Here is a 13,350-nt window from a genome sequence, read left to right on the forward strand (position 1 = left end):
TCAACCATTATGTTCAGTGGCTGCACAAGCTTGTTTTTGACTCTTAAAATATCTCTGCAAATTGAAAGAAAACAACAGTTGCTAATGGCTTATGGTGAAGAACACGGGAGCGCTATTAAATTTAAGCTAGTAAATGTTTATTTGATAGCATAAGAAATATCTTTGTCTATTAAAATTGCTACAGTTCATTTAAATTGGTTTGTTTCCTTGGTATGGATCTGTCTTTTCAGCATAGTCTATAAATTCTGAGGAGTTTCAGATGCTTAGTGTTAGCCTGCTTTATCCATTCTAAAACCAGTTCTGATGTAAATGCACTGGTCCTTTATATAGCGCTGTTCTACTCTACTGGAGCACCCCGAAGCACTTCATACAACTCACCTCCTTCACCCACTCACACCCATTCATACATTTTTTTTCTATGCCTAAGTGCTTTCTATCTAATACTGACACACATTCTTACTTTAATGAACCTTTCATTTCTTCCCCAAAGATACTTTTAGCATGCAGACTGGAGCAGCCAGGGATCAAACAACCAACTTTCCAAATAATGGATGACTTGTTGTACCTCTTGAGATAGAGCCACCCCAGATGTGTGTATTGGGATCATTGCTGCGTTGGGACAAAGATCTGTGTTTAAGTTTGAATCTAAATTGATTTCATGTGAGGAGTTTGAAGGTAGTTCTCTCTCATATTTCCATCCACATTGTGCAATATGCATTGCACTACCACCACCATGCTTGACAGTTGGTACACGGTCCTCCAAATATACCTATTGTCACTGTGGCCAAACAACTAAATCTTTGTCTCATCTCAGCTGGTTGTTCCTGAACATGAACGTGACAGTTTGGACATATAACTTATGTGCAATTGTTTGAACTGATGATCTTGGAATGAGCAGTTCTTAAGAAATGGCTCCATGACAGCTTCCTAGCTTGTTTAAGTCTACAATTCTCCTTCTTAGATCTTCCTTCAAGTTTCCCATTTTTCAGAATATTGCAGTCAATGCAGTGCTGTCAAATTTAATTTTATGCTAGCAAAGAGAAACTACCAGTTGTAGTCATTCATGATCACTGTTGAGAAGTAAACAGGCCTTGGTGTAGTCAAGTTAAAACACTGGATAACGTTCAGCAGCATTTATTAAAACTGTGAATGTATGTTTATATTTGATCCTGTAGGTATACTTTTGGCGCTGTGTGGATTAGATCAAACCTGAAATACTTTTAAAAGTCATTAAAGATTTAATCCTTCCACCCTGGAAACATCACAGTTGAACAAAGCTGACTGATACTGGCAATATTAAGGTTTTTGATTATATTAATTTCCAGTTGTAATTAATTTCATTTACACTGTGCTGGTTCACAACAGCACTCGTCTTGTTGCAAGGTGCTTTTTAATTGTAAAGGAAAGACTGCAATAGTAGAGAGAGAAACCCAACAGTCAGACAATCTCAGTGTAAGCAGGACTTGTTGATGGGTGAGAGGAGGAGCTTCGTTTTCACAGGAAGAAACCTCCAGCAGCTCAGGGATTGGCTGCAATCTGCTGCATGTGTTTGCAATGGAAACTGAATCATTTCTGGAAGATGCTCTGCATCATGCTGGAAACCAGCCTCTCTGGTGTTAGGTGTTAAAATACATTTAATCTCTCTGCAGCCTGGAGGGGTGAATGATTTATGATATTTTTGCACATGCTTTATGGCCGGTGACCTCCTGACCTTTGAAGCACTCACTGTTGGTTGTTTGAGCTGCATTATTGATGCTAAAATGAACTCTGAGCGTGAGGGTCTTCTTCTACTCTAACACGCAGCCATCTACGGAGAGAAAGAGATGAAACATCATCTGCTGAAAATCAATCTTTCACACATTCCTCTGATCCTCTCTCCTCCCCCCCTCCCCCCCTCTCTCCTTATTGATTCCTCACACACTCGTAGGGTAATCCTGCTAACAGACATGTGCGTGCACGCGCACACACACACATACGTCCACATCTGCCTTTGCCTTTTTGAAGTGTGACTGTGTGTTTCTTTGAAGTGGTTTTCTCTGTGTTTCTCACTGTCTGACAATCGTTAGCTCTGAGGATCGCAAACATACAAAAAACGTGTTTGGTTTGACGATTTTTCTTTAGAAATAGAAGAAGTGTAAAAAAAGTAAAAAAGAACAAGACAAATTATTTTGCTTTATAAACTTTTTACCTTCATTTCAGCTGATATTTGTGCATTCAGTTCATTAAATATGGATAGCGGAGTCTCTGGAGAGTTGCCCTGCATTACTTTATATTCATGCTGGAAAAGAGAAATAAAATCCTGTTCCTCACATCACCAACACTGTCTCAACAAGATTAGGTACCAACTCTCTCTTTGTGCCTCACAGTATATGTTCCTACTGCTTTTAATGGAAGTACCTGACACTCATCCCTCCCTCTTACCCAATTTAGGGTTACAGAGGCTGGAGTGTGTAACTCTGCCATCACAGAGCAAAACATGGCCCGAGGACCAGAACCAGTCCTGGGCCACAACATCCTAAAGCAACCTCTGGGGGGGGGGGTTTCCTTTGGGTGAGGTTCGACCGATTAATAACAGTCGAACCTCACTGGTGTGAGTGACTCAGACTGACTTGGTGAGCTTAACCCTGTGAGGTCACTGCTGATGACCCCAGCTATAGCTCCAAACCCTAGCTGCTTGGAGACCAGTGAAAATAATTTTTTGGAGTGTGTGTAAATAGTTTCTGTGGATTCTGACCTAGTTGGGTTAAGATCAGAAATTGTCACAGCAGATAAAATCAAAATCAACCTTGCACAAAAAATAAATGTATTTTGATTTGTATTGCCTGTTAGAGAGAGCTAACAGAAGAGAACGTAAAGAGCTCTAAATCGAAGCCTAACTATAATAAAATATTTCCTGTATCTAAACTTAAGGTAACAGAGTTAAAACAGATGTTGGACAAAGCGCTGGGGGAAAAAGTTGGTAATCTGGGCTTACAGGCCTCGTGGGCAGTAGGACTATCAGAGAGATGAGCTGGTGCATAAAACACAATGAGAAATGAAAATCTGCTTTATTAGATTGCAAAGTCATTGAGCCAAAGGAAATAAACAGGCGCTTTTGTAAAAGATAGGAACTAATAGTGGGAAGTGAGGTTCCCCTAGTGTGTGTGAGAAGAGTGCTTTCTATCTACTGTTACGGATTCAAATACTGGGGATGGATACAAGAGGAAAAACCACAATAACAACACTGGTCCGGCCAGGTTGAGTCAAACGATGATTTTAATGATCACACGCGTGGGAGATGGACACCATACGCAGACAGCCTCAGATCTCAAAATGGTGGAGCATTGATCAAACTCTTATAGCCTCTAGTGGCCCCCACCTTATCATAAAAGCCTAAACATTCACATGCTTTCTCTCACACGGCGCCTAAGCTACGACCTTGGCTCCCTGTTTATCTGCTCCTGCTGAGATGGGGCAGAAAACTCCAGCATGTTCTGTTCTCTTCTAATCAGACAAATAAGGCGATGACTTTCTGCGAACAGTATTTCTTATAACTCAGCAGTATAATGCATCATAAAACAATGTCATTCATTCACAATAAATCAGCAGTCTAATGTAATGCAAATCAGTTTAACAAATGTAATAGTTATTACCTTCTTCTAATTCAGGAGAATAATGCAAACTAAAACTATATAATAATTCACAATCTTTAATTAGGGGTCTAACATGGCATAAAATAATATTATAATCCCTCACTAGACTGCCCATTGAAGTTGACCGTTTACTTTTCCAGTGTGCAGAGATGGTGAAGTAACTACAGAGTGACTCTGTAATTCTGACTGCTGGATTTGGAGTCTTTCTAATATTACAATGCATGCGTTTTTAAGAGAATACATCGTTTTCTTTTTAAAAATCAATCACTGTCAGCAGCAGTATGTTATGAAAACCTTACATTAACATCTCTACATGAAGTTTCTTCATTTTGCAACTTATTCATCACTACAGCTGGAGGACAAATGCTTATTATAAGGAAGATTTGTGAGGTTCAAATTCTGGAACTCCTGTAAAACTTAAGCCATACAGAATTTGAACTTTGGCTGAGTTCCCCTTTGAGCTTTAAGCATTTCTGCAGTAAAGACCACTTCTAACCGTCTTCATGTCCACATCTATTTTACCACAGAGCAAATATCAACGTATGTCCCAAACCAACCTGAAGAATGGCTTTATACTTTTAAATACACTGCATTGTCAAAAATAATGGGCGACACCTCTGAATCTTTGCATTCAGGTGTTTTCACTCCCATTCACACAGGTGTGCCTGCTTTTACAAGCATGTATGAAAGGATAAGTTCCTGTAAAGAGCTTTGTCTTCAACACTACACATTCTCCAACTATTTGTACCCACCACATTAGTCACTTTGCACGGAAACCTGCCACCATAACTCTGTACCATTAATACCAGTGTGGCGTGGGTGTACACTAAAATATTCTCCTGAACAACGCACATCAGCTATGGTGTGGAGGGCTCATATGGTTGTCTTTTACCAGGAGGCTTCAGTGGCAGCACAACTGTCTGACATGACACCAAAGTGCGGCTTGCACCAACATATGATGTCACTTTTGCTGTATCGTGCCCTTTGCAGATGCAAAAGGCAAACATAATTAAACTCTAGGTGGTGTTATTGCCTAGCCTAAATGTGCCACATAAGGTCAGAAATGTGACTCATTCACAGTGGTGGGCATCAACAATTCGTCCCTCAGTCAGGGCAAGATGTCAGTTTAAACTTCTGTAACGTCTCAAAGCACCTGATGGAAAACATTCAGCAGAAACAACCTGAGGTTGTAGCTCGCCAACGAGACAACCTTGACCATAAAATTGGCCAAATTTAAGCCCTAGAACAAAGATTATCTCGTATACCACGATATACTCCAGTCCCCACAGAGCAGCGCGGTTATCATGCACTCTCCCTGCAACAAGGACTGCTGCCACCTCTGTGAACACATGCCATCCATTGTTTTATCAGCTGAGCGTCATATCAGCCTTAACAGGGTCTCCCAAGCTCTGCTGCTACATAACGAGCGGGACGACCGAGTGGAGAGTAGCTTCTGGAAATTTACATGCACTCAAAGTCCTTGAGTGTGGGAAAGGGTGTGCTTTAATGCAGAACACACTTACACACTCACACAAGCTTCAGGTTTTACAAGGTCATCAGAGCGAGAGACTCTGTGGGTCTGCATACCAGAGAGGGAGGGAGGCTGAGCTTTGAAGGATGAACAGGGTGGAGGGAAAAATACACGAAGAAGAGATGTAAGCTGGTGATCTTTTTCCTGTATAGAGACACTCTGTGTTTTTGGACATTGATCAGTACTATCCGAAAGAGTTTTGTTTGTCTGAGTTGAAGTAATCACAGACCGACTCCATGATGATAAGATCTGGGCTCTGTGTGGGGGTCAGACCATCTGTTGCAGGACTTGTCTTCCTCTCGTCACTCATGATGGTCCTTTCAGATGTTTAAAGATTTACAGCTTGGGATCTGAATGCTGTAGATGCAGGGTTTCTCACACAAAGGACTTCAGACCACCCAAGTATAGTTGGCTTCATACGTCCATTTTTTTGTGTGTGTTTTGTTTTGTTTTGTTTGAAACTGCTTGTTGGAGTAAACAGACCAGCATGACTTTGCAGACCATCTACATGCTGTAGAATTACAACTAGCAATGTGAACTACTCCAGTTGGCCTTAGTCAGTGCATTTTGGAGGACTACAGCAAACTGGAAACTTTGATGTTCGTACCCAAAATCTTTCTCTCAGAGTAGCCAAAAACTATTGCAGACTGGCACAAACATGATACCATCATCCCCACTTAAAGCCTTGTTTATGATCACAATGCCAGTGTTGTGTTTGATAACTATTTTTTCCACTGCTTGAAGCATGCTGGACTTGCTTCAGTCTTCTCCAGAAAGGTGTCGCCAATCAGAAAAGTGTCTGACACTTTCAAGCCCTCTGTAATCTGAGCTCCAGGCTACGAAAACCTACTCTTATTTTGAAACTTCAGTAGCTGCTAAAAATCCAGCACACACATGGGCAAATGGGAACGAGACCACAGACCACCCTCCATCTGGTCACTAACATCCTAAAACTTAAACTAAACAAACTCTCAAAAATGAATGAAAGCTGCATGAAATTTAAATGTGTTACAAAAAAAGTCTTGTATTGAAAATGCCTAAACTACTGGCTGTTCACTTATTCACACGATGTCACCACAGTGGGTAGCTCGTGTTTGGTGTGGCAGAATTTTTCCTGATGAAACCCCCAGAGGGATTTGTGTCTCCTCCTCGGACCAAACCAGTGATCTTTTGCTTAGAGCCTCTAAATAATACCGTACATACTGTTTCAGGTTTTGGAGACTCGCTGCAGTCTCGTCTGTTGTAAAGTTATCGATTCGTTGCAAAGTTGCTGGAAAATAAAACGATTGTCAGCTCTCTCTGAGATCAGGTTTGTGTTGTTGGTTTGCTTTCAGAGATTTGTATCGAGCAGGAGAGCATCTAATATTCTCAGTCGTCACTGATCTAAAAGTGGCTTCTTTTGTAAATTCTCAGCAGAGAGCAAATTTTAGTTTCTGTAGTTTTTTATTTGAGATGGGGAAACTTTCTATTCATTACAAAGGATCTGCAGAATAAACATGTGCACAGGAGAAACTTGAAAAACAATAAGACTTAAATCTAGATGGAGTTATTTTGAATTATAGGTGATACAAAAAAAATGCAAATCAGCTGATGCACGGTTCAGAAAATACTTTTAAAACCCTACCACTGACACGGGGATGCTTCTAAAACACCCAAACATTGTATTTTCCACCTACGTCTTCATGCACTCCTTCTGTTTTGCTTTTAACTTCCAGGATTAATTTGTGACACATGTCGAGCATGTTTCTGTGGAGAAAACAGAGCAGTGGAGGGATGAAAAAGACGTAAATTAGAAGCAGACAGCGGGAGATGCTGAATTCAAATTTATGACAAAATGGAAACTACGAGGAGGAGGAGAAAGAGAAGAATTAGTCCCAGATATAATGGAAGGAAAAGGTGGGAGGAAGGAAGTGCTGCGACACAAAGGAAATAAAGTGAGAGGCTTCAAAGCAGCAAGAAGAGATGAAGGGAGGAGGATTGACCAATAAGTGATGTGATGACAGAGAGAAAGAGAGGTTTATAGATTAGCAGGTCCAGAGGTTAAAGATCATCCGGGGTCCTGATGATTAAGGTGATCAGGATGGCTGTAGCCAGGAGGCGGGGTCAGAGCAGGTCAGGTAAATGACAGCTGCTGTGGGAGAAGCATGTGAAGAGTCTGTTTGGGGATAAAGTATTAAAGTGTGTATAAAATCAGTCCAATCCTTCACAGTATTCAACACTAACTTCAGTGTTTGTGTTGATGTCACGCAACATCTCAGCTGTTCTTTTAAAATGTTTTAGTAGTGCTTCAAAATTTTGCCATAATTGAAAGTCATGCTCAAAGTTGGCCATGCAACAATAATGAGATTTCAGAGTCATATTGTAGCACAGCGAGTTGGTTTGTTTGGAGTTTTAAGAGGTTAAATGTGTGTGTGTGTGTGTGTGTGTGTGTGTGGGGGGGGGGGGGGGGGGTCTGAAAACGGACTTTCAAGTTTCAATGTCCTGTATTTAAGAAGTTATAAGTGCTCAAAAAAAGCTGGGAAAAAATGAAGCGGCCGCCTCATGTACTTCTAAGGTGCTGTAACTTGTAAAGTTTTTATAGTCTCAGGGTGGCGCTGTTCCATGGCTGGATATGACATACTGCAAATGTAGTGTGGGAAAAATGAGTGGTTTCTCGTGGGGTGAGTTAGGAGATGACATTTAGGCCTCGTTCACGTGCAGAGATGGTCCATAATTACTCGCTTGGTGAACACCTCCATCCTCTGCGTCTGCATCGGTGTGAGTCGGAAACACTGGGCACTCAGACTGCTGAGCTGACTAAACCTGGCAGGTTATCGCTTCCTGTTTGACAAAGGTCACGACCTCTGGTTGGCTTTCGGAGCAGAGAGTTCACGCACCAGCAGAAGGATGTCTTGTATCGCTCGTTTTTCATGTTACTCAAAGCAATTTTCACTCACTATCCGGGAGCTTTCAGAGTCATTATTGGACAAAATTGCCGGCACAGCATTTGGTTTCAGTCGTCGCTTATAAGCAGCAGCATCAGTTACTAAATGCAGTACATGCTCTGAGAGAGAAGTTCTGAGAACTCAGCCGGTTTCCCATTAAGTCCTCCTGTTTTTAGTCCAAAAATCACAAGTAAAAACAGCTCAGTGCCTCTTTTTTTTAAAATAAACTGTACTTTTAGAAGAAATGGTCTCTCTGGACGCAATCAGGAATGCAGTGGCAACCTTTGTAGATTAAAGTAGCAGGAGATGGGCCACAAGCTGGAATACTGAGCATGCACTGATGATCTGTTTAGCATTGTTTGGAAAGTTTGTCTTTGATTAAGCTCAGAGCAAACTAACAGGCGCCAACATTATATCTGGATCCGGTCTGTAAATGCAATTAAAAAAGACCGAGCGTATCCCGCCTCACGTGTTAATCAGGCTCGTATGGGTTATACATTCAGGTGTTTTTAATATACAGCTTTTCCTCTCTCTGTCTGTGATACAGCCAAGACAACAGCATCACAAACTCCTCTGAGACTGAACAGAGTGTACGTAACCACCTCAGCACTGATGCAGTTTGACCGGCTGCAGGGCTGCTTTGTTGGATTTACAGGTGTTTCCATTTTTCTGGATGCCAAGTTTATACAGCAACTTCCTCCGTGCGCTCGCATGTAATCGAGATAAGACGAGAAGGGAAAAAACAGAGCGTCTCAGGCCAGCAGGGTAACAAAGGAAGAGAGATCCAGAAAGGGGAAGATAAGGCAAGAAAAAAAAGCTCTACAGGTAAGCGAGGGGGAAGGTGTTGGATGTTTTGTCTCTGCAGGCAGTGAGTGAAAGGCTTGACCTCCCAAATTAACCTCCACCAACTCCCAGAGCTGCCTAATGTGTGTTTGTGTGCGCTTGCGTGTGTGTGCGCGCCTGTGGGAGTGTCACTCGACCTTCAGGTCAATCAGCTGTGAGAAAGCTGCAACCTCCAACAACCCCCTGCTGTGCCCATATGTGGGTGTGTGTGTTTGTTTATGTGAAAGCATGTCACATTTATTCCTGTTGCCTGTGTGGCCGTTCTTTCACAGTAACGTCACAATGTTTACAGTGGTCGGCTTTCAGCTTTGGTTCAGACACAGTTCTCTTTTGTGCTTTGCTGTTACAGTGATGGGTGACAGGGATCCGTGTGAGCCGAAAGCTCACGCTTCACACTTTGGATCCATATGATGTCTTATGACACGTTCCTGAATAAGTTGTAGCCAGAATTTCAAAGTTCCCAGTCAGAATTTGAGTCTTGAACCCCATCTCAAGTCGGATTTCCAGCTCACAAAAACAGCGACAGTAGTTTATTTCATGAGGGGATTGGGACAAGGCAGCAGAGAGGGGATGTCCCTAATATGGGCGCCTCAGAAGCCCCACCCACCTACTGTTTAAACCCTCTGTTTACCACAAACAGGTAGTTGGTCCAAAAAAGTCAAAATGGCAGCAGCCAAAAACACCAACGCTGAAGCTTGAAAGTGTTCTGTGAAGTAATGAAAAACTTTTTAAATTGTGAGAAAAAGTCTGGGTATTTGTTTTTTAGTGCTACTTCCTGTAAGCGTGTAGATATATATTTTTAGACTGGTTTCAGCTGCTTTGCTTTGAGACGTGGAAACAAACCGATTCATGGTTTTGTCGAGATGTCAGTTTTATGAACGGACGGCTCAAAAAACAGTTTCACAAGATACTTTTTTTGACACTTGACGAAAGGGAAACAATTTCAAGTGTTATTTTAAATGAGCCAATAATTTTACTGGCCTGACCTATTAAACATCTAATTTGCTAATATGCTTATGCCACTTCATTAGGTGCTAGTATAATCCAGGAATCCAGAAATCCAGGAATGCTAGTATAGCATTCCTGGATTTTTTTTTTTGTTTTTTGTTTTGGACAAAAAACTCAGTCAAAAAAACGGTCATGTAGCCTTAACCACTGAGGAAATGGCCAATCAGCAGCCCACAAACAATAACACGGTGCACTGTTGAAGAAGGCGATAAAGGTTCACATATTTGATGCTGTGAGACAAAATCACCATTGTCCTTCTTTTCGAAATATAGAAATGGAAACTATGTTTTCAAAAGGAGTCTTTCCAGTGCTCTGTTTCCATGGTGCACAGTGCTGTTAATGTGTGGACAAAAGGCCAAAACTCATAGAAAAAGTTACATTTACCAAAATAGCTGTGTCTGTGTGGACGTAGCCTGTCCCAGCAGCAAACAGGCCAGGCAACCTTTTTTCCTTCATTCTTTTTATTTTCCATTGTGTTGATCCTTTGTGAATTGTAGCCTTGGCTTTGTGTGCTTAGGTGACAGGAGTGGTGCGTGTTGTGCTCTTCTGCTGCTTTAAGGCCTATTGTGTTGTGCATTCAGAGATGCTTTTCTGCATACCTTGGTGGTGAGCGGTTATTTGAGTTACTGCTGCCTTCCTGCCAGCGTGAAGCACTCTGGCCATTCCCCTCTGACCTCTGACATCATTGAAACCATAGAGATGGTCGTGCGGGAAAATCCCAGCAGATCTGCAGCTTCTGAAATACACCCGTCTCGCTCAGTCTAATCCTACGTTTGAACAGGTCATCTCAACCGCATGCCTCAATGCACTGAGTGCTGCTATGTGATTGACAGGTTAGATATGTGCATTAACGAGCAGGTTAACAGGTGTATGACAATCAAACTAGTTTATTAATCCCAGAGGAAATGTGGTCAATTGCTCCAATTAAATACTATGATATAAATCAAATTCACAACACAGCTCGAATTATAAATATCCCAGTATGTTACACTATTACACTAAATTACATGTGTGTGTTTGACACTGAGGTGTCTCTGCAGAGGACGTGATATTAATGGTGTGTAACTGTTGCAGTGTGTACCTAACGAAGTGGCCGGTGAGATATTTTTAACCATTTGATTCTGTCTTTCCTCCTGTTCGGAACCTTTGATGTGTGTCTGCGCTCATTAAAAACAGCTGCTTGTTTTCCTCTAAACGCTTTGGACTCAAACGCGAGTGTTTTCGTGGTAATTAGGCTACAACGACGATAATTACCGTGCATTGGACACGCACACTCTCTCACACACACACGGACACGCACAGAGGCTCCACCCTCCCTCTCACGAGGCACGGAGAGGCATGTCCCTGCGTGTTCCCGTGGAGGTCGAGCCGCATAGAGCCGGAGCGCAGAGAGGGAGTCAGTCAGTGAGTGGATCCTGAAGCAGCAGCAGCTCGGCGGCTCCTCTCAAACTCATCGATTAGCGCCCCATGGATGTGTGACGTCACGCCCATTCTCGGATATCCCTCTTTATTTTTATTTTCCCAAATTTTATTTCCGGATTCATTCATTTGAACTTTGTAATATATATTTTTTCCACCCCTCGGGGCTCCGGGAGGCTCGTACCTACCGGAGGGGGCAGCCATGGGTTTCTACGGCACCTTGAAGCTCATCTTCTACAAAGTGAGTATCGATTAGAGACGAGCGGCGGATCGATAAGGGCGGTTGTGGTGCAGATGTTGAAGGTTGTCAGGCTCGTGCGCCGGCATGACAAGGCGTTTCTCTCACTGACAGCGAAATGCTTCGGCGGCGCGTGCGAGTGCGCGTGCGAGCGTGGACCACTGCGGAACCAGAGAGGGGGGGCATCCGTGTCCTCCCTCTCCTCCCCGTGTCACCCTCTCTGTGATTGATTATTGGTGATAGATTTTACTGCTCAGCCGCGGGTGTAACCTGTAAACGGTGACATAAAATCTAAAAATCTTATTTAAATTCTTTAGATTCTAAACTTCAGTGTCTAATATTTATTTCATGATTTATAGCTACAAACCTCAATAATAATTAACATTTTCCCTCCCTGCCCTGTGAAAATGCAGGTGGAGGAGGTGCGCTCCACGGTAAACTCCTCAGTGTTGGTCCCATATGGTTTATTAAACCTTCACAAAGTGACTTGTGCTCCTTGAAATGAGTGATGTTTTGCAGTACAGCTGCTGTGATCTGTGTTGTTTGGCTTAGATTTTTCTGCCTAAACCCACAAAAGTCATATTGTTCATATTTAACATAAATACAGGAGTGCATTTCACTGTACTGTCATGTAAATAGACCCCTTTTTGGCAGGTGAGACTTGAGTTACATTTTTTTAGTCGGCCCTAACGTCAATATCTATGTTTGTTCCTCTTTCAGGCACAAAACCTTATGAAGGTGACATTTTTCCTCCCTGCACTGTGAAAATGCAGACAAAAGGTGGTTTAGTCCACTGTGCAAGTGCTCAGTTCTGCCTTAATGTTGTCAAACGCCACCATTTTGGGCCAGTAGGGTTTAATAAAGGTTGGAAAAAGTACTTTAAATCAAATTAACCTCAAACTGCAAGATGAAAACGTAAAAACCTGACACCTCCTGCCCTTTGTAAATCTGGGATGTTTTACAGTACAGCTGTGATAATCTCTAGCAGCTGTGCTATTTGGCTCATAAATGCTGGGTAAGCCCTGAAAAGTGACATTTCTTCCTCCCTGTACTCTGAGGCACAATTAAATTCAGGGCACTTTACTCTGCACGTGGTAAAAGTGCAATTTTACAGGTCAAATGTGATTTCTTAAAGGTGAAACGCATACGATTGCAGAGAGAACTTCATAGAATGACACCTTGCAAACTTTCTTTCCCCCTGAAAAATAAGGAAGGCTGACAGTAGCTGATATAATTTGCTTTGTTTGGCTTAAATTTCTCAAAATTGGTTCTTTCTTTCTTCCACGAACCTTCAAATACCGTCACACTCAGCTTTGTTTGCCTCATATACGCTGGTTAAACGAGGGGAAAAAAAAAGTCTGTACTCGTTGTTGGTGCTGCGAGCCACAGGAATGAAACCTTGACAGTAACTTTTCTTTCTCCCGACACTGTGAAAACAAACAAAGGTGGAGCCTTTCACTGCACAGGCATGTCAGTGTCAGTATTCTGCCATATCTGTGGTCAGATACGAGAGAAAAACACATGAAATCAACTCCAGTCGGGATCAAGGTGAGGATCCAAATGACAATAAAATCACGTCAATATTAAAATTTAAAAGAAACTGTATCACTAAACCTCCTCAAAAGACAGATAATGTAAAGCACAGCTGCTGTGAGACACATTGTTAGGTTCAGTCTGTATAAAACACCAGAATTCACATTGAAATCAAGCTAACGCTGAGTGTGTTATGGCCAGTCACATCTTCTGTTACTGACC

General features: G+C 42.1%; 1 protein-coding gene across 2 annotated transcripts in view; it reads left to right on the forward strand.

The window, feature by feature from the left end:
* Positions 1 to 13,350, forward strand: part of LOC146713725 (F-box/WD repeat-containing protein 7-like) — a 47,163-nt gene that overhangs the window by 15,797 nt on the left and 18,016 nt on the right. The window contains exon 1 of one of the 2 annotated variants that reach the window (XM_085450079.1): positions 11,300 to 11,598. The exons of the other annotated variant lie outside the window; for it this stretch is intronic. Coding sequence (XP_085306205.1) covers positions 11,560 to 11,598 — 39 coding nt within the window. The 5' untranslated portion in view covers positions 11,300 to 11,559. Of the gene's footprint in view, positions 1 to 11,299; positions 11,599 to 13,350 lie in introns of those variants that run through there. 2 annotated transcript variants of the gene reach the window in all.

Source organism: Copadichromis virginalis, linkage group LG3, assembly GCF_057382275.1.
Source record: "Copadichromis virginalis isolate Kocher_CV1m ecotype Utaka linkage group LG3, C_Virginalis_male_GT1.1, whole genome shotgun sequence".
NCBI classification, from domain to species: domain Eukaryota; kingdom Metazoa; phylum Chordata; class Actinopteri; order Cichliformes; family Cichlidae; genus Copadichromis; species Copadichromis virginalis.